This window comes from Syngnathus scovelli, chromosome 2 (assembly GCF_024217435.2).
Source record: "Syngnathus scovelli strain Florida chromosome 2, RoL_Ssco_1.2, whole genome shotgun sequence".
Lineage (NCBI taxonomy): Eukaryota > Metazoa > Chordata > Actinopteri > Syngnathiformes > Syngnathidae > Syngnathus > Syngnathus scovelli.
Window position 1 is genome coordinate 3261711 of NC_090848.1, and position 27815 is coordinate 3289525.

Genomic DNA, 27815 nt, shown 5'->3' on the forward strand with positions numbered 1-27815 from the left:
ATGACTTTGCAGTAAGACCCACAAAATTTAACTGGTGCCAAGACAACATGGATCCTGCCAAGTCTTCTAAAAGGTAAGCAGAGCTGCAGTGTTCCCAAACAATACCACATAGTGTCAAATACTCCCAAGTTGCTAAAGGTTGCCGACGTGAGCTTGGATGGATACGGCTATTTGGCAAATTTCCGGGCTTGCGTGATGAGACGCGAACACGTTTGTCTTCAGACTCGAAGCTTCTCAAAAACAAGCCGCTTACCTAGTCGTAATCCCTGAGGCTTCACTTTGGTCACCATGGTGATAAAAGACATTGGTGTGTCCTGTAATTCTTCATCGTTTGTGTCAAGTTTTATTCCGACACTTTATCAAGACACTTTTCAAATTGTGACAAATGTCTCCTTGAATCATCGTACTTGATTGACCTTATTACCGAGTCCCCAATGTTCTCTTTTCACAACTTTTCCATTTTTTCTTTGTCATTGCTTTTGCAATCCAGGTGTGAAGTCGCTCTTGTCTGCATTCTGCAAAATTAATTTATTATTTATTGATATATATTATTATTATTTATTCGCATATTCAGATTTGGGGCATTCTGCAATAATTTAATATAATTTCTTCATATAATTTCTCATCCACCATATTCAGATTTAGGGGGGTATGTATGATCTCTCCCCCCCCCCCCCCCCCTACCGGCAAAAGAGCACAAAGAGGCTGCATGCGCGCCAACTGACTCCAGCAGGACTTTCTCACAGGCCGAACGTCTGTCTGTGTGTACAGCTATGTGTCCCTATATGCCAAAGAGCAATCGGAACAAAGTTGTGAATGAAGAGCAAGACCCCCCCGGTCACCTCTGGTGCCCTCGGCCTCCCCTTCTACCCCTCGGCACACTGCTCCCCTTTTCTGTGGGCCGTGCCGCCCGCTCGCTGGCTCGCATGCTCTCACTCTGCTCTTCCCAAATTGGCCCAGCTGTCCGTCAGCCCCCCCCCCCCCCCCCCCCCCCCCCGCGGTTCCCCCAGCTGTCTGCCCTCCCCGAACGAGAGAACCCCGCAACAATAGAGGTCGCAGGTCAAGAGAAAGAACAGGCTGCGCTCACAATAGACCAGTGGCGCCCTGTAAAACAATCATTCCCTTTTCCTCCTGCGGCCTTTCAGCCCCAACTGGAAAAGACAAACCTTTGGAGAGGCATCTGAAGAGGGGGCACATTCTTTTGGACAACGAGGCACCTCTTCTGCTTCAGCTGAGGTCGTTCGTACGCACGCACGTCGCGCTCTGCCACCCTCGTCTTTGTTCACCTCGAGTGCCATCAAGTCACTCGACGGGCTCATTAAAGTGTAAACTCGGCTTTTTGACGTTAAGGGAGTGATATAAATGTGCCAGATGATACGTGGACACTTGGGGAAATGCACATTATTGTTTGCTGGCACTAAAAATCTGCTTTTTTTTTTTTTTTTTTACTTTGTATGGTGGATGAAACATGACTTTTTGCCCTGCAGTGTTTTGGCATGATGGGAAACGGGGACATGTGGGAGAGCTGGAGAAAAAGGCCGTGCCACATTCACCTGTTCCTCAAGTGTTGTTTCCCATGGCCCACAACGGGGTCCCACACACCCGCCTGATTGCGTGAAACCACACATCGTGCACGCTCACACATTTTGCAAATGAGTTCTGGTGGGACTTCACTGAGAAAAAAAAAAAAAAAAAAAAGCCTGTACTTGCGCTTTTGTCACCATGAATGAAATGAAGTGTAGCAAAATGGTAGACTATCAAGCGTTTTTAGTTTTATATCAAAATGAGAACCAAACCATCATTTTGTAATGTGTGGTCCCTGTGGATTTTTTTTTAAATTTATTTATTTATTTTTATTTATTTTTTTAGTATTTTTTTTATCTTTAATCTATCATTTCTAATCATTTTAATAATTTCTAATAATTTTCTAGAAGCATGGAGTAAAATTGCACGTGCCCAAACAAAATCTTACGACGGAAAGAGCATCCAATACTGTATAAGAATATTTATTCAATTAAGTGCGAAACAGCAAAAATATTTACAACGTCGACACTCAAAGATTGTGACACCCAATCAACAAGTACCTGAAAGAGCTCCAATAAATAACTTAAATACAGTATAGCTGCCAAAGACAAACCGAGAAGACAAAAGAAAACAAAACGAAAATATAGAGAAGACAGGGTTTTTTTGTAAAAAGACAGACAGGATCAAAATAAATATTAAATACAAGTTTATAAATAAATTTATTGCTCCGCTGCTGAGATGCTCAATGGCTGTAGGCAATTTCAGGATGGAAAGTTTTGCGTCCTTTGTTCAAAAAGATGTTGAGCATCAGGTAGATAGATGGGAGCTGACGAGTCGCTCTTTGAAAGGTGGCCGTGCTCTCAGGTGATGCAATGTACTGCTGGTTCTCTAGGACTGGTGTCCAACGTTGAGGCTCGGGGCCCAGAACTGGCCCTTCGCATCATCGTATGCGGTCCATGAAAGCAAACGTGCATCGACTTCAAGTTTGATGCCTAATATTGTCGTCCACTAAGCCAAAGGTTGGAGGTTGGATCCTCAGCCGTTATGAGCATGTCCAAGTGTCCTTGAGCAAGATGCTGACCACCCCACGCTGACCCCCCCACCCCCACCCCTGGCCCAATGAGGAAGCAGTGTAGCAAAGGTAGAAAAGCCTCTGAGGGTCTTTTCACATGGTACCCATCTGAGCGGCCAACAGATGAGAAGAAGCAAAGGAGTCAAAGGCCACATCCAGGGGTAGCTCGTAGCGGGACGCCTGGAAGAGCGGGTGGCCCTGATGCCCCCCGGCTAGGCCAGCGCTCGCCGAGGCGGGGTAATGGTGGGACGTCAGGTAATGGGCGTGGTGGCCCGTGTAGTTCCTCTCGGACTCCTGGGGTGACGGTTCCTGCTTCAGGGCAAAGTTGCCACTGATGCTAAGGGGGGGCGTGAGGGGCCCGTCGTACGGCGGGGTGCCTCCGCCGCCGCCGCACTCATGAGGGGAGGGGTGGTCGAATGGCTGCCCCCCCTTGAAGCCCTTCATGTGGAGGAGGTGGGATGCCTCCAGGGAGCCGTAAGGGGGGCTGGGGAGCCCCGGGGATGGGTAGCTGAGGCCACGGCCGGCTTGACCCCCCGCGGCGACCGAGCCGGGGCCACCGCACTTGTCCTCAGGCTTGTTGATGAGCAAGGGCGCCGGGCCCAGCTGCAGGCAGCCGGCCACCAAGTTGCTGGTGGGCTGCGACAAGCCTTTGCACAGCATCTCCATGAAGCCGTGGCTCTCCGGAGACTGGTTGTTCTCCAGTACCTCCGACAGCGCCCAGATGTAGTTGCGGGCCAGCCGCAGCGTCTCAATCTTGGACAGCTTCTGCGTTTTGGAGTAGCAGGGCATCACTCGCCGCAAATTGTCCAGCGCGTCGTTCAGGCCGTGCATACGCGAGCGTTCCCTAGCGTTGGCCTTCATGCGGCGGGCCCGGAAGCGCTCCTGACGAGCCTTGGTCATCTTCTTCTTCTTAGGGCCCCTCCTTTTAGGAGCCATTTCTCCATTAGGCCCACTCATCACCTCCTCCTCTTCCTCCTCATCTTCTTCTTCCATGTCCTCGCTGCCCAGCTCAGAGCAGGAGTGTCTGCTTCCTTCTAGCAGGACATGGTGGCCCCTCATCTCGGGGCTTTCCTCACCATCCTGAGAGCTGCCATCTTCATCGAGCCAGGCCAGGGAACCCACCAGCTCACTCATATCACCGCTCTTTCCAAATGGCTTGTTCATCATTTTGCTCTGCACAAAAAAGGGACATTGTGCACCATAAGTCAAAGAAAAACTTCAAATCGCATGTTTGATATCCATTTTCAGCACCACGAGGTGAACAGCTCACACATCTCCATGCATGAGCCCTTTCCCTACATTTGACATGTCTTTGCATTGTAATATAGTGAGATTCACAGAAAATAAAGGAGAGGAATGAGAACGGCATAAGGACGCTGTCAATCTGGGACACGGCAGGATTTAGCCAGCAAATAAAGCCTAAAGATTAAATGGGACAACATGAAAATCAAAAAATGGGTTCACATGCACACCCCTCTCAAAAAAAGAAAAACTATTGTTTTATTTTTCTGTTTTATTTTTCAGTTGAAATAACGTGATAATTATTATTCATTATTATTTATTCATGCAAAAAATACATAAAAATATAATTTAATTTTTTTTGTGAAATGTCCCAGATAAGTGCGCACTAGTATATAAAAATGAGACAGATTACTAGATTTAATGTATTAAATTTAAACTATAGATTTTGCATTTTATCCATGCCCTAATTTTTTAATTTTGTGAAGAAAATATTTGCACAAATATTGCCTGCCGTAAATATTACATCTGGAGGTCAAGCTGGATCGAATGCAACGCACCTGATTGGGCAGACGGAGGTCCGGTCAAAGAAAGAATATGAAGAAGTGAAAAAGAAAGTCCAACGTTTGTCTCGTACGTGTGCCACTGTCCCCAAACTCAGTTGGCCGCTGGGGCGCATATATGCATGGAGGCTTCGTCCCAAAATGACTCGAGCGCGCTGAGATTTGTTGCCCTAAGCTCCGTAAGCCCCTCCCTCCCACGCCACACCCTCGACCCATTCAAACACGCGTGGCAGTCTCGTGGCCAGAAGTTTTACAACATTTGTGAGCAGAGAGAGAGAGAGAGAGAGAGAGAGAGAGAGAGAGAGAGAGGGAGAGAGAGAGAGAGAGCACGCCCCGCTGCATGCCTAATCACTGTTTTATAAGCGCGAGACAAGCGGGGGGGGGGGGGGGGGGGGGGGTCAATTGTGTTCGGAGACGGAGTCAAGCGAGTCACTTCATCCCGAACAGGACCATCAATTTGCATAGCGGGGCAAACCGGTCATTCATGGAACGTCACTTAATTGTTCAAAAGTTTTTGCATAGAAACGAATGATTCAAAACTCAATTTACGTTAAGATGATAAACGTCATCGCCGTAATTTTATATTCTTCTCATACACGTTTGCAAGTGGTTTTAAAATACAAATCGGAATTTCAAGATGTATTGCCTTCATTTGCGACATCGGCGACAGGATAAAATCGTTTGAATGCCGACGTGCGTTAAGCATTTTAATCGATTGTCTATCTCGTCATTAGTCGGTTGGATTAGGAATTTTCCACTTCATTAGGCGCACATTGTACGGCTGCTTGTGGCCGGGCGAGGAGACGCTCCTCCATGAGCGCGGATTTAAGTGTTTCTGACAGCTTGCTGCGCGCAGAGCAGGTGTGTGTGTGCGCGCGCGCGTGTGTGTGTGCGTCATGCATGCGCTCCGTCGTTTGATTGTTTTCTTGCACGTTAGTGAGCGCGCGTTATCTTCCGTTCCTTATTGGTGATTCGCTTGGCGCGACAATCAACAGCCCAGAATTTGGAAACCGAATATTGGGAGCTTGGATGGGAAACTGTGGACCGCCTTTGATTAAATAGATAAAAATTAAGTTTCTTAGATGAAATTAAAAAGTTGTTTGGGCTCGGTCACTAGCTGTCCCCTTTTTTTCCAATCAAAATTTTGGATTTTTGTGCGCGTGTGTGTGTTACTCACTGGCGAGGAAATATTTTGTCAATAGTCGAAACGGCATTGTATTAAATTAAATGTACCCGTTGGCCTTTTATATGGACCCTGACAATGTAAGAAACTCAAAATTTCAAGGCAACAAACTTTCATAAGTTAAGCAATTTAATGATTTTTTAAAAAGTTTTTCTGTTGTGAAATTTGTCTTAATTTGCGGCATTGCACGCACACATTTGTTGCACTAAATGTCAACGATTTATATTTGAAGGTTTTTCTAACATTAGGCCGCAAAAAAAAAAAAAAGTCGCAAAAGGGATGCACATTTTGAATTTGCTAGCTGCAAAACTCTGCCGTGACAAGACCGTCTTGTTTTTACACTCTCCATATTGACGCGTTTTCACATTTTGTGGTGGCATAATAAAAGGCCGGCGGCTCCGTGCGTGGCGAGCCTCGGCCCAGTGGGGGACCACATTGTCCTCTCGGGGTCTCGCGCCTCGCACGTGCCCCCACATTGATCCTTTTGTGCACGAGACCGGGGGGGAGGGGGGGGGGGGAGTGTTCCTCAACTTTGCCAAGCAGCACGCATACATGCGAAAAGTTTGCATGCACGCACTTTTGCTCGGACCGGCTTAAAGAGGATCACGTGACTCGTCGCAACGTCGCGCGTGAATGCAAGAGCGGCGGTTCGCCCTCGGCTCAGTCCAACGATTTATTGAACGGAGTCTGACAGATGGCTGCAATTCGGAGGCGTGCTGGGGGTGGGACTTGGGGGTGGGGGCATCTGTTGCTTGGATGCTCACGCGTCACTCGCCTGTCCGCGGATGCGGTCTCGTGCTGAAACAGCATTTAGACATCCATAACGGCCCTCAGTCCTTTGGCCAGTGCGCCTTTTGGGCGTGCGCGCCAATGCGCGTGCACGCGCTCGTATATGTGGTCGGGGGCGCTGCTTTGAGATACGAGTTCATTCTGTCATCTTGCTCATAACACAAATTCTTTTGTGTATTTTTTCTATGAGGAAAATAAAATTGCACAGTATGTAGCTTAAAAAGAAATATATTAGTTGTTTTATGCAGAGGATAAATAATATATAGACAACTAGACAGGAAAGGACGTTGCGTGTACATATAGAGAGAGGCCCACTCCCCAGGTACATGCACCCCTGCCCCCCCTCCCCATATACGTCCCGCGAGTGAGCATGGCCTCCATCGCACCTGCAGCCTGCACAGGGAATTAGAACCCCATCATCTCCCGCAATCCCCACTGCTCCGAACGTCAGTCCAACGGAAAGGGAATGGCATCCTGCTCCCATTTGTGCTAACACACAAAACCAATCTTCTGGAAGAGGTCATGCGTCGGAGCTGAAACCATGTCACAACTTTTCATTTTAGTTTTGTCGTTTACGGGAGAATTGAAGAGCGTGCTGGAGTGTATATCAGTACTATCGCAAATCAACTTGAAGTGAATGGAAATGCAAATCATATGTTCCAGCCTTCACCCCCCAAAAAAATATTTTGGTAATATGCCTTTTGATGAGGAAAATATTACTCTTTTATAGAGAATAAAATAATGAGTTTGTGGATGATGATTTATTCATTATATTTGTGCTGGTTCTTCTGGTGAGCCTGTTTTTATATTGTTAGATTGTCGGCCCACATGTGTTGCTCCACCATTTGTGTGCTATTTGTTAGCATGTGCATGGAGATTTCCATTGTTTGTTAGCATGAAGCTAAGATGGCTTATCATGAATGTAAAGCTATTATGTGGTTAATTTAAAGACACATTTGGTCTTACTCTGACAGCCAAATTCAACTTTTATTGTCATTAATTACCTTGAAGCATAATTTTTTGAAGAATCGTCGAATCACTGCATAGGTGTCGCTTGGTGAAAAATGAGTTGAGTTCACTGCCATCATACAGCGCTCCTGTTTCAAATTTTCGCTCTCATTTCAAATCGGAAAAGCAAATTTGTAAGTCGGATCACTCGTATCTCAAGGCACCACTGGTTTGGGCCATCTGTATTTTTGGAGTCATTATGAGGGGAGTCTTGTACCAGCTATTTGAGTTCTGCTGTTCCTAATAATGAGGCTAACCCCCTTCCTTACAACAAAAAAAAAGAAATCACTGCCACAAGTGAGTTGTCTCTCAGTCGTGTCCCCAGGGCCTCGCAGTGAAATGGGAGGGCTCCTTGCTTGGTGCTGACAGATGGGTCCTTGTTCCTGTCTTTTTCTTCATCTCCCTCCTTTGCTAAAACACAGTCGCACTCACACACACCAGGACTGCGCCGACACAATGGGAATTAAAGCTCTCTCCACACACACATACACACACACACCGCTACTGAAAGCTGAGCCCTTGTAGACATCATAAAAGATGGAGTGAGTGGGGAGAAGGGGCGGGCCGCATGCATGGCACAGTGTGAGCAAGTCCGAGTGATGCCAGTGTATTGTTTTGCCAGGAGGGACGGAAGGAAGGAAGGAGCAACTTGCTACACATTTGCACACATCGACGGATTGTAGATATGGTTCTGGATGTTACATGAATGTTGAGAAGGCCCTGGGTGCTGTTTGGTGTTCATTGAAGCTGTCATGGAGGATGTTTTGTTTTTCTTACACAAGCAAATGCCTGAAACAACAAAGGCAGCTAAAAAAGCAAAGCAAAGAAAACAAAAGTATCTTACGAAGAATTACTTTAAAAAGTACGTTTAAATGCAGTAAATAAAAAAAATCAAGGCATTGAAAAGGAAAAGGAAAAAATTTAAAAGTAGCTTACCGTATTTTCCGGACTATAAGTTGCATTTTTTTTTTTTCATAGTTTGACCGAGGGTGCAACTTGTACTTAGGAGCGACTTATAGTCCGGAAAATACGGTCATTTCAGAAAATTACTGTCAGTGAAATTGATTTTAATTTCTTAAAGAGGTTTAAAACATAGTTTGTCACCTGGATTTAAAAGCGTTTACACTTCGTATAGACTGCCGAGGGAAAAGTTTGTCACGCACACGTAAACTATTTTATTTTTTTATTATTTTTTATGAAAGACAGTTGCACTCACCCAGATATCCATTGTATATATAACATATATGAATTTGCAAGTGTGGCACTTGAATCTGATTCTTCAAATTATATTTTGCTAACATCCTGCATGATCCGCGGCGATATGAGCAGATTGTTTGCAGCTTATTCCGTCTTCCTTTGGGCTAATGGATTGGCAAAACATTCCAATCGCGCGGATAGCAACAGAATGGGAATCTGGCTCGAGGGCAATTCTCACTAAGTGGAGAGAGAGCCGTTCAACAAAGGTGCCTGTGGTTTCATATTCGGGATACTTTACAACCTCCGTCCCAGGACATCAACAGTGTTTTTGGGTGTGCTGCATGTCGGAGGGGGCAGAACGGGGGGGTAGGGGGGGGTAGCCATCTGCCACGCTAGCGCTCCTGAGGGAGACGGCCATATCCCAGGGGTGTTTTGCAGAGAGAGAGGGGCTGAAAGGATTACACCCAACCACTAATCAACAGCGCTAATCTGCGAGCCCCCATACAAAATCCCATCCAAACAACAACTTGGGCCAAAACATAATAGCTGGCTGAATTGTGCGCTGTACAATCCAACAAATATGTAAACGTTCGGCATATGATTGGAATTGTGGAGGGAGACTCGCAGAGATGTGATTGGCTAAGAGCCATCCATCGTGAGTCTGTGATCAGGTGCGAGTATCCCACAAGTGGCCTCGTCTGATTCCCACTGTGACCATTATGCAAATACAGCAACACGACGAGAGAAATTAGACCAACCGACAAAAGCACTCGACTAATACGTTCGCATTGTCCCGTGGCGTACTTTCAAGCGAGCGTTGAGCGTTTGGTGTCATCCGTCCTTCTGAGTTGTTGATTTAATGTCATACGACCGGCCAAACCTTTTTGGCTGACTTTATCACAGCAGGGGGGCGGGGCTAAAGTGCATATGCTTGGATTTTGTCTTGGCACCGAGCGGGGTATCACTTTGCAACTTGTTTCACGCTCCCCGGGCAGCGTGGTTTTGATGTCCGAGATGCTAGGCGCTGGCGGGCCCATCTTAATAATGATGCCAGTCCTTCGGGGCACAGGGAACTGGAGCACCTCGGTTTACGCCTATACGCGACCTCCTGCAGTATGCCCATTGGCTAGCCTGCCGCTAAGCTCCCGATTCCATCGCCTCATTGTTCGACGGGCCCCGCGCTGCCAATATTAAGCCCGGCTAATGTGGTCTCCAGGCAGCTGGAGCGGCCCCGATTATTACCATGACACAGCCAACTGAGGGGTGTAATATCATTAAAAATAAATCAGGTGGTTTGGAGATTTGCTTGGGGGTGGGGTGGGGGGGGGGTGGGGGGGCTTTGAATGGCATTAGGTAGGAGAGCTGCCATAATTTCATTAGCCAGTGGGAACATCTCAGAGGATCTGTTGAAACGTTTCCTTCAAGTTACACTAATTTAATTCCTCCCTGCACTCAACACAGAATGAGTAAAGTATATGTGATGCATAGTTTTCAGAATGAAGTGCCAAATAATCATAAAAGACAACGACCGTCCGATGCTTAGATGCGCCGAAATATCATCGCAGCGGGATTAAAATTCAATTTGCCAATTAAAAGAGAGTGGCAATCGATCTGAAAGCAGGCACGCTGTCGCGTTATTGGTGGAGATATTAGCTTCTTTTGCTGGATTATCGAGATGACAGGGAAAAAAAAACGTGAGTCTGCTCATGCAGTTAATCTCCTTAAAGTGCTTGACACTGAGCTGTCTGCTCGGCAGACTTGCCACAATCGCTTGGCCCATGAATAGACATCAATGCCAAGCCAATGGACACCCTGGCCAATTTGCCGTTGGGTTGTTTTCCATCGGTCCGGTTCGAATGCTGCACTTTGCTCTAAGTGAACATTAAAATTTCCTATTTTACTATTGCTGTTGATTTTGCACAATCCATGGTTGTGACGTCAGAGGTGCCATTTAGTCTGCCGCCTTTGTTCGGGGCTCATCACAAATAAATAAGGTGATTTCAAGGCTCATTGAGTACGCGATGGATTGCGCCCCAAAGTCATGCTCACGTTCGTTGGATAGATAGATAAATAAATGGATAGATAAAGAGAGAGAGAGAGAGAGAGAGAGAGAGAGCGAAATGATGAGTTCGTTTCAACATTCTAACAGTGACCTCTAGTGGTAATATTGCAAACTACAGTATTTGAACTCAATTGCAGGATTCCTCTTGATTTAGTCAACGAAGATATTCGATATTAGAGAAGTCTGAGACACACCACCAAAGAAAATTGTCACAAAACGTGGATGTGCAAGTGAATTATGTATTTTCTGGCATCAAGTGGAAGAACATGAATTTGTTCTATCTGTCACTTTATGTCACTGTGCTTCAATTCCTACGCTTTGCCTCGCCCCCTCTCGCTCTCAAACATCCACCCGTGCAGTCCCTGAGCATCATTGGCATCATCACCCGTTTTTTTCCTTCAACCCATTTCTCCATCACGCTGACATACTTTAGTCAGTCACTCCTAGCATAGAGTCCGGGCAGCCCACTTGAGGATGGCTCCGAAAAGAGAACCTTCCATTAAGAAGTCACCTTCACCACTGGCCCAGCCCATCCTGGGTCCCCCTTTTCCTCTCCTGCCTGCAGCACCGAAAGTAGCCCCAGAACAGAAACCGAGGATGCTGCGGCCATCAGATTCACCGTTTGACCCCAGTACTTTGGAGGTGAGTGATGTCAATCATGCTGAGTATGTGACGCTACATATAGGGTGATGATGGTTTGCAACGAAACACACAATGAATAAAGACGGCAGCTGCAACCTGTGGTGAGAAAGAAGCTAAAATAAGAACTAGGGCAACCAGAGTGATGCCCCCACGCGGTTTCTGTCACAGTGCATTCGTTCTCTTGTGCATCAGGCAGCCACTTCTATGATTAAATAAGGGCATAGAATAATGTAAGAATGAACAAATATCATGACTGCCTTAGAAATGACTTTTTCAGTATACTGCATTTTATACAGTGCCTCCTTTAAATTAACCTATTGATTAATTATTATTATTTTTTAAATCACTTCTGTTTTTGCTCTGGCTAACTATAATATTGCATTGGCACCGCTTTGTGGCATCTTTGTGCCAAGAACGATTTTAACTGTATTATTGGGGGGAGTTTTACTGCCATCTACTGGATGGGGGTGGGATTGTCAATTACTCACTGATTTTTACTGCTCTACTGCCTTTTGTGTCAAGGGATTCTAAGGAAATACAATTGATGTCTACATATGCAGTAATTGTGTGTATGTGTACTGCAAGTAATGTCATGTTTGTGTATGTTTTCTCATAACTGCCTTGTGTGAGAATGTATGCGTGCAAATGTCACGTGCTAAACCTTTACAATATGTCTCACATTTATGCATGGCCATCATCCACATTATATATGCTGTACGAACATCCGTCCATTTTTTTTTAATGAAATTTATGACACTTATCGTCATTGACGTCACGGTGACACCAAGAAATGGTATCCGAGCAATCGCAGAGTATTTAAACAAAACCATTTATGGTTATGGACAAAATAAACAAAAAAAAACGGGAAACACTTTATACATTTTTATTGATTAATAAATTTTTTGCCGTTATTATCAAAGCGTAGAAAAATGAAATTCATCCATAATCAAATAGATCGCTTCAACTGACGTCACTGTGGTGATGTCATGACGTCGAGCGACGTTTTTTTTTTTTTTTTTTTTTTTTTTTTTAAATCCTCACCCCGCCCATCGAGCCGAGCCGTCACTCCCGAGTCTGACTAGTGCATGTAGTGGCCACTATCACATTCTTTTCTTTCTCCGACACACCTCATCCGCTTCAAACATGGTGAGTTTTTTTCGCATTCGACATTTAAAATAAATTGTTTTAGCAATTATTATTCGGATTATCGCTGCGATCGATTTACACTTGAAAATGTCGTTCTTGTGCTCGCTTCTTGCTAGCGGAAGTGCAACTTTTTACCAAGCTAGTCTTAGCATGTAGCTTATACGAAAGTAGCGAACGCAGTTTAACAAAAATACTTGCAGTAATATAACATAATAAACGTTAATTACCCAAAGTTAAACAGTCTGAAACAATTCGTTTGAGTAAAGAGGCCTGGCGACATGTCTCAGAGTTGAGCTAACATTGCTAACGTCGACCTACTACAAAACCATTTTCATCTCGCTAAATGTCTTTTAACAGTCTGACTTCTCGGACGATCAAATTCAAGGTGAGTATTCATATTTATTTATTTTTGTTACCATCACGCTTCTTTATGCATGCTGTGTCATTGTGTTTCATTTCAAACGGCACTTTGCCCCCCGTCCACTATCACCTTGCTTTATTTTTTGTCTTCCTCCTGTCACAATCAACACACTTTAAAATTCCTTCTCTTGTTCCCCTCGCACAATTTCACCCCTTTCCACTTGCAACTGCTTATTTTTTCACAGATTGAGTTTAACCCCGAACAAATCCATGGTAAGTCGGTAGAAGACCGCCTGTAAGTGCAAATATTGGCAAACTCGAGATTTGGTTTTGCATGTTCGCATATGGCGGAGTTGTTGTTGACGTGATTGAAATGCTTTAAGCTGTTTGTTGCGTTCCAAAACTAAAGTTGCCAGATGCATAACACGATGAGACGTGCATTTGCACCGCTGTAAAGCCAAACATAGTCATGAGCAGAGTCTTTTGTCATTGCTGCTTTATGTCAGGTCACCATAAACTTTAGCTCATCAATTCCCAGATAGTCGTTGTCTCACTGCTTCCCCTTTTTTGGTGCTGCTAATGTATGTTTGAACACGTTGACATCATGGGCCGTGTTCCTTCTTGCACTCTCCTCCTCCTTTCTCCACTCCTCCATTACCAAATATGGTGCTGGGGAAAGGTTGTCTCATGCCAGACGGGAAGAGACGCATTCCTTTGAACGGGGCCAATAAAAAAACACCTCACAACACTGCCGAAGTGACTTGGGCTTGGTTTTTGCTTGGTTTGATATCCTGGCATGTCTCACCTAATTACAGCTGAATATTAAACGGTCATTTGCTCTCTTGCTCAAAAGCTATAAGTGCAAAAAGAGTAGCTTTGCAACACTCGGATGACAAACAACTCCGACTGTAATAAAGGAAAGCATTTTCACAAAACTTGTGTTATTACCTCATTAAATTAAATTTTCTTTACTTCAATTTTATTTATATCAAGTGAGCAGATAAGTTACCGGATAGGATTAGGGTTTAGTCGTCGCTAATCGCGAAGTTGATTGACTTAAAGACTTGTCCACCTACTCAAATAGTTTGGAACTCTTTTAACGTGTTGAAGGTCCACGGTCAGGCTGAGACCGTCCAACCTTCTTGGAAGTCATTTTTTGTGGCTTTTTGTGCACTGACATTTTTGTCCAAATGCTTGCTGTGTCCAGTTGCTCTCCGCATGTTAGCGCTTAACTTCAGTCCCCTGTTTGTCTTTCCGCATATATGCTATTTTTTTTTCCCAGATCATTCGACTAATCAAGAGGAAATTCCATTGAGAGCGGTTTTGTTTACATTTTGTTGTAATTTGTCGACATGCAGCTGTTGAAAAGTTGTTTGAGTCAACTATCCAGTTGGTCTTTGCAGTAGAACCACAGCATTCAAGCATAACGTGACCCTCCACCTTGCGTTTCTTTTTTTCCACCCTTCTTTTTACCAAGATGCACACTCTGCTCATTTTAGTGTTGAACGCTTTCAATATTAAATGTCTGCTTTTTTTTTTTTTTTTCCCAATCTGCCTGCATGTTGGTGACGTCATTACCATGTCGTTTTTGTTGATGATTCTCGCGCCATCCTCGTTTCTTTCAGTAGGTGCGGCTTTTCAGTTGATCGTCGTCCTCCTTTTCTGTTGCAGAGTTTAAGGAGGCCTTCCTGCTGTTCGACAGAACAGGCGAAGGGATGATCTGTTACAGCCAGTGTGGGGACGTCATGCGCTCCCTGGGACAGAACCCCGTCACGGCCGACGTCCTCAAGGTCCTGGGAAACCCCAAAGCGGAGGGTGAGTCGGCCTCGGCGGCCTCATCACCACACTATGGACTTTGCTGACTTTGGTGTTCTCCTTCAGAGATGAACACCAAGATGCTGGACTTTGAGAGGTTCTTGCCCATGCTCCAGACCATCGCCAAAAACAAAGATCAGGGCTCCATGGAGGACTTTGTGGAAGGCCTTCGCGTCTTTGACAAGGAAGGCAACGGCACCGTCATGGGCGCCGAGCTGCGCCATGTCCTCACCACACTCGGTAAGTGAGACTCGCCTCGCTCAGCAGAGGTCGGTTGCTGTCGGAACACAATTAAGACATGTCTCGGAAAGGGTTTTTGGTGAGGGTTTACGACTTTGGGCGAACCCTGACGAGAACGGAGATGGCTGCGTTGTTTTAAGGTGCCAGTGAAATAATTTTCTGTTGATTATTTTCAGGAGAGAAAATGACAGAGGAAGAGGTGGAGACTCTTCTGGCAGGACATGAAGACGCAAACGGCTGCATCAATTATGAAGGTGAGATTGGGGGGTGGTAATTGACAAAAGAGAGGAAGGAAGATATTTAAAGTAGCAAGTGTCCCAACGCAGGAGCACACAAACGATCGCGAAATCCTCGACGTAGCCGACACGGTCCATCTCGTGCGGGGACGGTCTCGAATGCTGACTTGCCTTTGCCGTGTGGACCACTCAAAGTGTGTAACTCTTCTTCCTCCACAGCGTTTGTGCGCCACATCCTGTCAGGCTGAAGGCCGGTACTGGCAGCGGGTATACATACCGCCAGGCGGCACTAGCGGGCTTTGCTGCTTCCGAGCTTTTTTTTTTTTTTTTTTTTCCTCAACATAATAAGCGCTCGCATTGGGCCTCCCTAACTCTCTCGAGTGTCCGTGTGGTGGTGGTTCAAAATAGATTGAACCTTCTCGGTGTGTGGGGAAAACCTCTATTAGCTTGGTGGGAGGGTGTGGACCTCTTTCAGCGTAAAACCGGGAAGTGGCTTGCGTCATCCATGGAAAGCGCGTTGCAGCTCTTCATCTGCATGAAGGACTTTTCTTCTCCTCGGGTGTTTGAAAGCGTCCGTGTGGCTCTTCTCACACAAACGCGCAAGTCGGCCGGGTAGCCGTCGACGGCCTTTTGGAGTGTTCCTCTTGGAGCGTTTGTACTAACCAGACATCTGCAGAGTTGCTCTGAAAGCTGAATTTGTAGCTGGCCGCTGCCTCCATCATCTCCCTCTCTTCCCTAATCGGCCGGCCGGCTGGCTCTCGTTGGAGCGTAGACACGGCCAAACGCTTGGGCTGATAAAGAGCTCGAGACGATTGCCTCGCCTCCTTCTTTCAAGGCTTCCTTCCTTTTGTTGTGGGGGGCAGCACGTCGACACGCACTCCTGACACGTTTTCTTTGTCTCCTCCTCTCTCCTCAGAACTGGTCAGGATGGTCATGAACGGCTGAAGATGAAAAGAATCACGCTTTTTTTTTTTTTTTTTGTCTTTTACCCTGTCACGGGTCCTCCTTTTGCAGTTCTCTGTCAGAATCCCCCCACAAGCTCCTTGATATGTCTGAAGACATCACCTCGGCTACTGCCGTCAAGTCGAACATGACTGACGTGAATGAATTCATTAAGGAGTCTTAAAGCTTGCTTTGTTTGACACATTCCAAGATGCATCATCTGAGATTTTTTGTAACTCACCCAATATTGTCATGACTACTGCTACCAGTGTCGAATTTGGATGGCAATTTCATATTTATCCACACTGATCTATTTTGATCTACTGTAATATTGGCAAAGAATTTGGGCTCAAAACCGCTGGCTTGCTTTGTCATTATGGCAAATCAGTCAATATAAATTCCTATTATCCCTGAATACACATTTCTTTCCCATGCTATTGATATCACCGTCTTTTTTTGCATTCGAATAAAAGTCTCCTCAAACACGATTTCATTGGACGTGACTGCATTTGATTCAATGAAATGGCTCGTCTGTAGTGTTGGTTGCACGACACGAGGGGGCAGTGTTGCTCTTATTTTCCAGTGTCCGGGAACAACATACTCTTCGGGGATCGCAGTAAAATTAATTGGTTGTATTTGATCAAACTTTATTTCCAGCATATGGACAATTAGCCAATAAAAAATTACTTGGTATACCGAGTGACGACGGTGGTAAATTTGAAACGTTTTATTCAGGTGCCGTCTGTTTACAGTAAAACTGTCAAACTAAATTTCAATTTATCTCGCTTGGGTACGTGTGGCGAATTCCACTTGCTTTATCAACTAGGATATTTTGTGTGCGCTTGTTGTGAACATTTTGGGTGACAAAGTGGTAAAAAGACAACAAAAAGAAGGCTCCAGTTTGTTTAGTGACCGTGCACAAGTGGTTCAACTTTTTCCTCACTGTACAGCGAGAAGCCCTCTGGGAATGCGCGTGCACGCGACGAGTTGTCGGCGCTCCACTAATTACTAGGCGCGTGTCCGTGCGCGCGCACGTCCGGTCGATGGAAGTCAAGGCTATTGATTATTTTAATCCTCCTATTTGCGAGCCAGTATGTGATCTTCACGGCGGTGCATCGAGCAGGGGAATCACTAATTATCCGCGCGGCCGTCTCCGACCTTCTTCGAAACTCCAATGAGCTTTGAACCCGGCTTAAGCAAAGGCAACATCTCGATCGTGTTCTAAATGACTCAAGACCAAGATGCCATCAGCCCTCTTGTATAATTACAAGTTTGTTCTACTCACCTCATCAATAATCTAATAGGCTGTCAGCACCAATCGGCCATTATTGATGACGTGCGCGGTGCTCCTTTTACGTGCCTCAATGTGCTACTTAGGAATTTAGATTCAACTATTCCTATTTATTAATTTTGGCTTACCTCGTGTATTTTCATGTGTGGCTTAGTCCAAAAGAAAAGGTTGTTGAAAAAAGTATCAAGGATTATTCGCTTATATTTTTATATTGTCTCATCAGATTGTGTGAGTATACCTGATGTTTATTTTGTCATTGGAATTGAATTAAGTGAACACGTTATCAATGATTGATGATGCCACCATGTTGAATGCAGGAAATTGCTCAAATTGATATTACTGATCAGATATTTTGTTGTTTCCAGAATATGCCAGGATTTACTACGACAAGTCATTTAGCTTTTGCACAATTGATTGTGACATTTCCAACGGCTGCATTTTGCAGAGTTGATAATTGAGTGGTGTTGGTGTTTGTGTCTTGGAACGGTGTCTTAAGACATATTGGAAATCCATGACGCACAGGCTGCATGCATGCTCAGGTCTCGCCTCGCCCACGGCCGTTTATTCAATGCTGCAGTCCGAGCCAGCTTAGGTGACGCTTGCAAATAACACAGAGCACGCTTGATGGAGGCATAGATTATTTAATAGTAATTGTTCACCCGACCTCGTCGACATATTGCAGCAGACAATGACATTTTGACACACTCCTTCTTCAAAATAACTACGATATTTTTGTAGGACTGCACGACATTTAATTTGTCCCTTCTGGGTCTTATCGATATACCGGATCCGTTCGGACATGCGCTCGTGGACAAATGACAAATCACACAGTTGTAAAAAGGATCCGAGAATATGCAATCCATGTAATCCTTTTGGGTCGCGCCAGGGGCTTATTTCTATTTCTATGAGATCAATACCATACTTCGCCTTTACAAGTATTGTGTCATAATTTAGGTTTGTGGGAAAGGTCTTACTGGAAACTCCTGTGAATAAGACGCACCCTTGTAGAATATGTTTATTTTGATTTATTTTTTTTTATAACACACTAAATAAAGTGGAAAAAATGTCCTTGTTAGTAGCCTCAATTTGGAATAATTGTTTTTTTTATTTTGCCAAAAAGTGTTATTCACAGGATTTTACAATAATGACCATGTTTTTGCCTTCATCGTGAGGATATTGTTGAATTTTTTTGAATGGAGTCAACGCCAAATTTTGTGTATTATCCAACCTTGCACAATTCTTGATTACTTGTTCAGTTTGCGAATATTTGTGCAGAAATAGTGAAATGAAATTTGTGCATGCAATCAGTGCAAAGAAGGTAATTTTGCTTGCCATTATTCCCAACACAATTATTGCACAACAAACAATCTAACCCATGGTGTGCTTTTGGAAATGCAATTTACCTTTAAATGGATCATATTGAAATATTTTGTAGGTTTTCAAGCCACAAAGTGCACACCAAGGAGCTTATTAAATGTCCCCCTCATAAATCAACTTAATTGTAATTTTCCATTTTTCTATCCCGCGTCCACTCATTTATTAGGATTATATTGGCGTGTGCGTGCGTGCCGAGCCGCGGGCCTCTCGATCCTTATGAAGTCCATGAACGGCGAATAGATGACGTGACGGGTGTCAATCTGGGTAGATGAGGAATCCGGAGAAGGTGCTGTACTTGTTTGTGTTGCCCCCGTGGACCTTTCCGCCGTCCAGCTGCACGCATACCTCATCGCCCACGTCCAGATGCAAGATGACGCTGTTGGACGCATAGTCGTAATTCTGATCGGCGTCCTGAGCGATGGCGCTGGCTTTTACCTGTGGCACGCACAGTTGAGCAGTTAGCACGGGTGCAAATCAATTCATCACTTGTTCAACAGCTCCTCGGCGAGTTCTTCTTCAAATGAACCCGACGTCAATCTTCCGGCACCTTTTTTGTTCAATTATTAAGCGCTCTCGGATGTCGGTAAGGCCTCGGCGAGCCGTGACTCCCAGAGGTGGGCCGACCGATGCGGTCAGGCCTCGGGATCTGATCGGGATTTGGAGATAAGCGACATGGGCGGGGCGGGGCGGCAGTTGCTTCTGATCCTCTAGTCCAGCTCGATCGGCGAGGTATCGAGTGCTCGCTGCCGAAGCCGGACAGCTTTCCATTTGCACGCCGTGCGTGAGCTGGGGCTTATCGACCCGGAGGCGGTGGATCTTTACTTGTTTGCTAACACCTTTAATTGGCTTTACTCTTTCTTGATGTTTAAGTACTACGAGCTACGCAAATATTGTTGCATTAAAGGCACAGCACCTTTTGAGCATTGTGGTCCAGTCCATGTAGAGCTGGACTGACAATCGGGCCAACGGATTGCTGTGCTGCTTTTTTTCTTCACTTTTTCTTTGTTTGAAAAAACACCTCAACATTTTAGCTTTTTTGAATCTTCCAAATTGCAGAATTGCATCATTCATCAATTAATTGACTTCAGACGTGCAATTTTGGTAACATTATGTTTTTCACCATTAAATCTCAGTTTTGCATATCGGCCGCCAGAAAACGATACTTTGATATTTCCATCATGTCAGCCATCAACTTCAACTGACCTCACCTGGTCACCAAATCCATTTTTATTTCCAAATCTATTGTTCAGCAGCGATGATCCCCAGCTCAATGTCTGGACAGGATTTGTTGAAACAAGATACCGCTATGGCACAAACAGCAAATCATCGCTTAACGTGGCTCCTTTTCCTTCTTTAATGTCGGAGACATATACCTGAAAAGATGAAAACTAGTTGCTACTAATTCGTGAGCTGGCTCAGGAATTCCCCCAGTATTCCGTTTAGCCTTTCCTCATGAATAAAGGTGAGATTGTTGTCATGCTTGACTTGCCTGGTGACAGCCAATATCATATTTGCATCTTTGGCCGCGGCTGGTGGTGATGAGCAACCCTGGTGACGCGCTATCAATGTCAGCCATATGTCATCCGGCTCATTATTTTTGGCCGAGCGACAGCAGACAGGAGCACTTTCACCCCATTAAGCTGTGGCAGATTCCGATCGCTTAATGTGTGGGAATTCCTTACTGGTGTCAAACCCGAGGCCCCGGGGCCAGATACGGCCCGCCGCATCATTTTATGTGGCCCGCAAAGACAAATTTTGCATCGACTTTGACTTCACTTTAAAAAAAAAAAGTAGAGAGATATTGCTGGCAGTTTTTATTACCATTTGTCTTTTTAAAATATTTGAAGTTTTTACTGGTCTCTGATTTCAAAACTAGTCACTCATTAGTTTGTTTTGTAGCTGATACTGAATATAGAAGACCTTGCCGATCATAATGGCCCTCCGAGGGAAACTATGAGTTTGACATCCTTGCTTTACAGCAACAGCAAAGCAAGAAATTAATTGATGCCTGCGATAACACGAGTTATCGATTAAGACAGAGAGGGATGGGGTCGGTCGGGTATTAAGACAGCCAAACTGATCCGGCACACTGCGTTGATCCCCGAGCGAGATCCCCACAGGCTTGCCGACGGCACTCCCTGCCCAGCCCTTTCATTAAAGTATAGGTGTCAAACTCAAGGCCCGGGGGCCAGATTTGGCCCACCACATCATTTTATGTAGCCAAATTGAGCATCGAGTACAAATTGTTTTCACGTTAATAAAATAACGTGAAAAATATTTGAAATTTTTCTGGAAATTTTTTTACCAGTCTCTGATTTCAACACTAGTTATTCATCAGTTTGTTGTGTAGCCTAAACCGGATATAATATAAGGCGTTGACAGTCATGGTGGTCCTCCGAGGGAAACTATGACGACGATGCGAAATGAGTTTGACACCCCTGCATTAAAGGGTCTCCAATAAATCCACCCGGGAGGAGGAGGGGGAGGCCGCGTTGTCGTCTTGTATACAGGCAGCGTCTCTGACTTGAAAAGACGGCAAGTATACAAAAATGAAACGGGGGCGGGGGTGGTCCGGTGTCACGGACCGATCAAGCGAGGCTATTTTGTGAGACCAGAGAGATGCGAGGCTATATGAAGTCTTGTTTTCATCTGTGGCGCGGCGCTCCACGGGTAATAAAAGTGACAGGATTCATTCACGATGATATAGTGACCTCTTAGAGCGCAGACAATAGAAAAGTAGCTGTTAAATTTACCGAAGGGACCACATGGCAAGATGTCGGCCGGCCCGAATGCGGGCTTCCCTTGGCTGTGCGTACGCGCAAATGGAATATTTATCGAACAGATTGTCTTGCTCCTTTGGGATTAGCGTGTATAGCGGTAAAACAGTTGTGCCGCTCGCTAGCTCGTTGTTACGTTTCACGGAGGACAGCGAGAAAAGTACGAGCCAGCGACATGGCCGCCGCTTGGCCTCAAATGAGGAGATCTCATTAGGCAAAATCCCGCAGGTAGCCGTGACATGTTAACAGCGGCTGACCTTTAAGGAGGCTATTAAAAGCGGCCGTGACAGATGCCGAAAACCCAACGAGGTGTCCGCGATGCCATGATATTGTCTGACGATAAATTTGTCGCCAAAGGACCAAATCTAAGGAAATGAGAAAAGGTCTTTCAAAACGTTTACAATCATCTCATTTATTTTAACGATGGGGAAATTGGGGTTGCCAGATTTTGGGCAAAGGTCTTTCTGGGTGGATGCCTTGCTTTGTTTTTGATTTTTGCTTGATGATTATTTGATTTGGCAGAATCCTTTACCAAACACGAGAGTGTCTTGTTCCGTTTTTGTGTGCCAAGCTTGTCTTTCAAGCTCATACAAAGGCTGAAATTCAAATCAGTCGTAGCACCGAATCCCCCGTCTCGAACTCCCGCCGGCCTCCACCTTCATCTTTTCCCGCTTAGCGTGCCCACTAAACTGTTTTGTTCAGCCGAAATTACTTTGCTTGCCCGTAATTAGTATTCCTTAGTCACAAATTTGAATTCTGTTTGCGCATTATGGACAAAATTGACCCTTGGGGTTTCAACGTAAAGGAAAATGTTTATATTCAAAAAATATATATTCCAAAAATTATTTTGAACTATATTTGTCTGCATCAAGTCTAAAGATGCCAAACTGTTTCTGCCTTTTACCGGATGCTCCGAAAAACAAAACAAAATCTCACAATTAGATGATGGCTTGACATCAACACGACGGTCACGATTATGATTGCGTCATGTCTCCAACATGGCCGCCGTTGAAGCAAGACTCTTGAATCACAAATCCGCAGATGCCCATCCCCGTCAAACTGCAATGATTTTGGGAACGTTAGATTGAGGTGTGAGCATGTCGGGCTCACGCAGCGGGCGAGCGGGGATTTAGGGAATGTAATAGCTGTGGGATCTACGGCAATCCCACGGAAGCCCCCGCCGCAGCTAGCACATCCTCCGGAGATGCGGCCATCGTTTTCGTCAGACCTCGCTGGCACGAGGACTGCACTGGAATCCATAATGACAGCTAAAAATCAAACTTTCTTTATCGTGGTTGTGATTTGATTGAATTCATTCGGACAATTTACGGTGAAGTACAGCACGATGCGATGGGCCTTCTAAAGTCTCGTGATTTAGTTTGTTACCGGCTCGGTTATTCTTCCCGCAAGAAAAATACGGGAATAAAGAAAATCCATCGCAAGCCTCAGCTTAGGTTTACCCTGATATCAAATTTCCATGCCTGGTGTCAAAAAAGAAAGCTGTCGTGTTTGACGTGATCTAATTGTGAGATTTTGTTGTGTTTTTCGGAGTATCCGGTAAAAGCTCGCACAAGGCAGAGCGCTTTTCCGTCTTCCCGCGGCCGACTCGTCAAACCGAGACGTGCCGAGCCCGTGTCCCGGCGGCCTCGCCCGCTCGCCAACCTCCCCTCGTCTAGCGGGCCGCTGTCTCCGCACCTCCATCAAGTCGTCCATCTCGGCCCCCCCCTCCTCGCATTCCCATCGACTCGCCTTTCTTCTTTTTCCACGTACACCGAGTGGACGGCTCAGCTTGTGCCTGTCATGTTCGCCGGTGCTGGACATGTCACTCATTCTCGCTCACTGTCACGGTATGACGCTTAGAATGCAAACCGAATTGGGAGGGAAGGGGAGTATATTTTTTGTTCAAGGGTGGCTGGGCAACAAATACAATCTAAGCAAATTTGACCATAAAAATAAATAAATAAATAAATAAATACACAAATAAATAAACTGATAGATAAATAAATAAATAAATAAATAAATAAATAAATAAATAAATAAATAAATAAATAAACAAACAGATAAATAAATAAACAAACAGATAAATAAATAAACAAACAGATAAATAAATGCACAAACAAATAAATAAGTACACATATAAATAAACAAACAGAAAAATAATAAACACAAATAAATACACAAATAAATAAAAAACTAATAAATAAATACACAAATAAATAAACTGATAAATAAATAAATAAATAAATAAATAAATAAATAAGTAAATAAATACACAAATAAACTAACAGATAAATAAATAAACAAACAGATAAATAAATGCACAAACAAATGAATAAGTACACATATAAATAAACAAACAGAAAAATAATAAACACAAATAAATACACAAATAAATACACAAATAAATAAAAAACTAATAAATAAATACACAAATAAATAAACTGATAAATAAATAAATAAATAAATAAATAAATAAATAAATAAATAAGTAAATAAATACACAAATAAATAAACTAACAGATAAATAAATAAACAAACTGATAAATAAATGCACAAACAAATAAATAAGTACACATATAAATAAACAAACAGAAAAATAATAAACACAAATAAATACACAAATAAATACATAAATAAATAAAAAACAAATATACAAATAAATAAACAAACAAAAAAATAAACCCGCAAATAAATAAACAAACTGATAGATAGATAAATAAATAAATACACAAAAATAAATAAATAAACATAGAAAATAAATAAATAAACAAACAAATGGCAATAGGCAAGCTGTGGGAGGTGGTTTGATTCTGCCACACCAAAGTTCTTTGACTACACCTCACGCAACTAGTCCCCACCACCATGACCCCCCCCCACCTTTCCTGTCAAGCCCTATTAGGCAACGAAACTGTTTAAAGAGGTCACGTGACGGGTGTCAGACGGACCTTGCTGAGGTTAAATAATCAAGTTGAATGAAAACATAATTAATGGAGAATCAATGAACAAGTGCGCTTATAGCAGCAAAGTATACTTGAGAGGATCTCATCTCAAACGGTTCAATTATTTAGCAGGCCAAGATGACTCGAATGACAGTTGGAACATTTGATGGGCCACTCGGCGGATATTTGCTGGCGTGCGTTTTCTTTCCAAAATGACCATGATGATTGCATGAAAAACGAAACTTAGCTGACGACGTTGTAGTGTACTCGTAATGATACGTCTTGCCTACCCCTCCCCCTCCCCTACCCGCGCATCTCTCTCCATCTTTAATTAGTGTCAGGGGAATGCAAGAGTGGATGAGTGGACTGCCAATTTTGTATTTATTATTAATTTTGCCGAGGTGTCAAGCGAGCGGGCCGCGTAGTGACGGACGTGGCCGCGCTGCTCTTTTGCGCTTTCATTAACCCGATAATCAAGCCGGACGAGTGATCCTCTCTAATTAGACGTCGGCTTCCTTTTGGCGACGCTTGCCAGCGATCTGCCGCATGTCATGTAGCCAAAGCGCACGTGCAAATGCAAACAGTAGTGGCAGACAGCTCGGCGACTTCAAACTGTACGAACCTCCGTTAATGAGGAAAAAGACGACTCTTTCATTTCTCATCTGTCATGTGGCCTCCTGCTAAGTGAATTGAAGATGGAATGTTCATTGCGGGGGGTCAGCGGGAGTCAGAGATGATTCGTGTCAAGCAATCGGAACGATTGCAACTCGATGACGATACGTACGTGTGAGTGAGCCGACTGTCTGATTGAACTGTGTGATGGATGAACTCAGAATTGCTTTTTTAAAATCTGACTTGACTGTTTTTGCACCGTGAATTGCTGATGTTGGTTTCATGAGAAGATCGTTTGTCCATAGGAACGTATATTAAGCTTTGAGACACCCCCCCCCTCCTCCCCCCCCTCTGGGCCAGATGATTTCATGTCTTTGAGTCAAATACCACCTTGCCACCTTGCCACGATAGTCTTTGTCTTGATATTCTCCTCGGGGATCCATAAAGTATCTATCTATCTATCTATCTATCTATCTATCTATCTATCTATCTATCTATCTATCTATCTATCTATCTATCTATCTATCTATCTATCTATCTATCTATCTATCTATCTATCTATCTATCTATCTATCTATCTATCTATCTATCTATCTATCTATCTATCTATCTATCTATCTATCTATCTATCTATCTATCTATCTATCTATCTATCTATCTATCTATCTATCTATATATATATATATATATATATATATATATATTTCCCAGCTGTATTGTCGATGCGCTTCCGCATAGCTGCACAAACACGGATTTACTCACCAGGCCGTTCTTCTTCAGGTCGGCCCACATGCTAGTGCCGTCGCCCCCTCTCATGAGCACATGGTAGGTGAAGAAGTATATGCCAGGCAGCGGGCAGGTGAACTTGCCAGTGCTGGGCTCGTAGTAGTTGCCCACGTTGGTCACCACATCGTCAAACTTGAGCACTTCGCTCCCCTCGTGCTGCTTGCGGAGCCCTGCGTAAAAGGCGATTTTGGGAGTGTAGAGGGAGGGAGAGTAGCCGCCGGGACCTGGGCCCGGGGGACCCTGCGGCCCAGGCTTGCCGGGCTCCCCGGGAGGCCCGCGTGCTCCCTGGGGCCCGGGGATTCCCGGGGGGCCCCGGGTGCCGGAGCGGATCTTCTTCCCAGAGTAATCCTGGGGTGGCGGAGACACGGCCGTCAATTCCTGGCCTGGCTGAGAGGTGGCGTAGGGATCGCACACCATCCTGCAGCTTCCCAACATTTCGTAATGGCTCCCTTCGCTTCCACCCTTGGTGGTGTGGACCAGCAGGGGAATGGCCACTAGCAGAACCAGAACCATGGCGACGCCGACGGCCGCGCCAATCACACGCTTCCTGCGGCCCAGGCGCGAAGCGGCCAGCGTCAGGAAGTCCTCCTCCCCCTTGACCGGAATGCCGCCCGCCAGGGTGAAGCCTCTCAGGGGAACCGCGATGAGGCGGAAAGGTGGACGGACGGGGGGATGTGTGCGAGAGGGAGCCGAGTATACGAGTGAGGGATGAGAGGGGCCGAATGGCAGACAGCCAGAAGAACGCAAGCAGATGAAAAGCACCAAGAAAAATGATGACGGTGTCCAGGGAAGAGAGAGACCAAAAAAAAAAAAATTGTGATTAAAAAGATAAGAAAGATGAAGCTTCACCAGCGTCCGGTCTGAGATTGTCACTACTGGGGCCAAACGAAAGTACCACCAAAAGCATCGTTTTGGAATTTTGCTCAAAATAACTTTATCGGTATCAAAGACAACTCATAGTGCTGCCTCGATGGGGAGGGGAGGGGCCGTGCACGTTCCAATTTTTCTTCACACAAAAAAAGAGGTGTCACTCAGGAAGCTCTCGTTGGCGCTTGGCCACGTGGCAAAAGTTGAGCGATAGATAATCTTCTTGACACCAGCATCTCCTCCTTTGGAACATCTCCACCTCTTCATCTACTCGATAGCTGCACTGAAGGCAAACAAAAAAAGGAAATGCAACTGTTCAAATATTTCTCTATTATTATTATAACACATTTTCTTGTCACGTTTTGAATCTTGAAGTGAAAGCCATTGAAGGAGGAACTTGAGTCCGGAGAAAAGTAAAAGTCTACTCACCTTTGCAATCAATCAGACCATGGCTCCCCTCGTCCATGCAAAATCTCAATTATGGGGGTCTCGCTGTCCAGGGAGGCAAGAGAGAGACATTGAAACCAGGATGACATCAGAGTCCGTGGAGCGCAGGGGGGAGAAAAAAAAAAGCTTTTTATTTCTTCATTTAATTTTCAAGTAGGTCCAAAATAGCAAATTTGGCGCTGCCGATGTCCACCGTAACACTGGACTGCTGCACGCTTGTGTTTGGAGACACACCTGTTAGAGCGCTCGCTCGCCCTCTCGCTCTCTCACTCCCCCCCCCCCCCCCACCGTGTCTCTCCTTTTCCCTTTTTGCCTTTCCTAGTCTGGGTGTCCAAAGTCTGGCCCAGGGGCTGCTTGCAACCATATTTTTTTAGTTTATTTATGAATGTATTTATTTATTATCCATTTATTTATTTATTTATTTATCGCGTATTTATTTATTTATTTATTTATTTATTTATTTATTTATTCGGGGGTTGTTTTGTTCATTGGCTTCCAGCATATTTTAGAAATAAAATTAATGTTAGAATGTCACAACATTGGGTTTGGGCTGCAAATTAAATGAGGGGGCGGGGATTATTAATTTTGAAAATCTTTTTATTATATTAGTCAAATATCGGTGGGCGAAATGAGTTTGTTCTAAATTTCAATGAATAGAGATTGAATTTGTCAGTTGCAGCAGTGTGTCAAATGAAGCAGTC

General features: G+C 44.6%; 3 protein-coding genes and 1 long non-coding RNA gene across 6 annotated transcripts; 2 read left to right on the plus strand and 2 right to left on the minus strand.

Annotated features, from left to right (window-relative positions):
* On the plus strand, positions 1–2119 carry LOC125989045 (uncharacterized). Its single transcript, XR_007488589.1, has 2 exons — positions 1–73; positions 1488–2119. It is a non-coding gene; the product is annotated as an uncharacterized lncRNA (long non-coding RNA).
* On the minus strand, positions 1991–4585 carry neurod4 (neuronal differentiation 4). Its single transcript, XM_049755010.2, has 2 exons — positions 4396–4585; positions 1991–3769 (listed from the first exon to the last, which is right to left on the minus strand). Exon 2 carries the CDS (start codon positions 3761–3763, stop codon positions 2690–2692), a length of 1074 nt encoding a protein of 357 aa, XP_049610967.1. The 5' UTR covers positions 3764–3769; positions 4396–4585; the 3' UTR covers positions 1991–2689.
* Positions 4586–12294: 7709 nt separating this feature from the next.
* On the plus strand, positions 12295–16506 carry zgc:153867 (uncharacterized protein LOC337226 homolog). Of its 3 annotated transcripts, none has more exons than XM_049752952.2 (7): positions 12295–12425; positions 12783–12810; positions 14457–14600; positions 14667–14840; positions 15017–15094; positions 15296–15343; positions 15993–16506. In XM_049752952.2, exons 1-6 carry the CDS (start codon positions 12423–12425, stop codon positions 15322–15324), a joined length of 456 nt encoding a protein of 151 aa, XP_049608909.1. In that variant the 5' UTR covers positions 12295–12422; the 3' UTR covers positions 15325–15343; positions 15993–16506. The 3 variants fall into 3 exon arrangements, with proteins under 3 accessions (XP_049608909.1, XP_049608908.1, XP_068505737.1); XM_068649636.1 differs by lacking the exon at positions 15296–15343 and adding an exon at positions 13031–13058 and having other exon boundaries at positions 12316–12425; XM_049752951.2 differs by lacking the exon at positions 15296–15343.
* A 1637-nt stretch (positions 16507–18143) lies between these two features.
* c1ql4a (complement component 1, q subcomponent-like 4) lies at positions 18144–26464 on the minus strand. Its single transcript, XM_049752950.2, has 2 exons — positions 25777–26464; positions 18144–19121 (listed from the first exon to the last, which is right to left on the minus strand). The coding sequence occupies exons 1-2, from the start codon at positions 26311–26313 to the stop codon at positions 18942–18944; spliced, it is 717 nt and encodes a 238-aa protein (XP_049608907.1). The 5' UTR covers positions 26314–26464; the 3' UTR covers positions 18144–18941.
* Between the last annotated feature and the right edge of the window lie 1351 nt (positions 26465–27815).

Coding starts and splice junctions, on each gene's coding strand:
- neurod4 (XM_049755010.2), bottom strand. CDS start 3,763: ATGATGAACAAGCCATTTGGAAAGAGCGGTGATATGAGTGAGCTGGTG.
- c1ql4a (XM_049752950.2), bottom strand. CDS start 26,313: ATGGTTCTGGTTCTGCTAGTGGCCATTCCCCTGCTGGTCCACACCACC. Junction 19,122..25,776: donor ACCTGAAGAAGAACGGCCTG/GTGAGTAAATCC, acceptor TGCGTGCCACAG/GTAAAAGCCAGCGCCATCGC.
- zgc:153867 (XM_049752952.2), top strand. Junction 12,811..14,456: donor CTCGGACGATCAAATTCAAG/GTGAGTATTCAT, acceptor TTTCTGTTGCAG/AGTTTAAGGAGGCCTTCCTG. Junction 14,601..14,666: donor GGGAAACCCCAAAGCGGAGG/GTGAGTCGGCCT, acceptor GTTCTCCTTCAG/AGATGAACACCAAGATGCTG.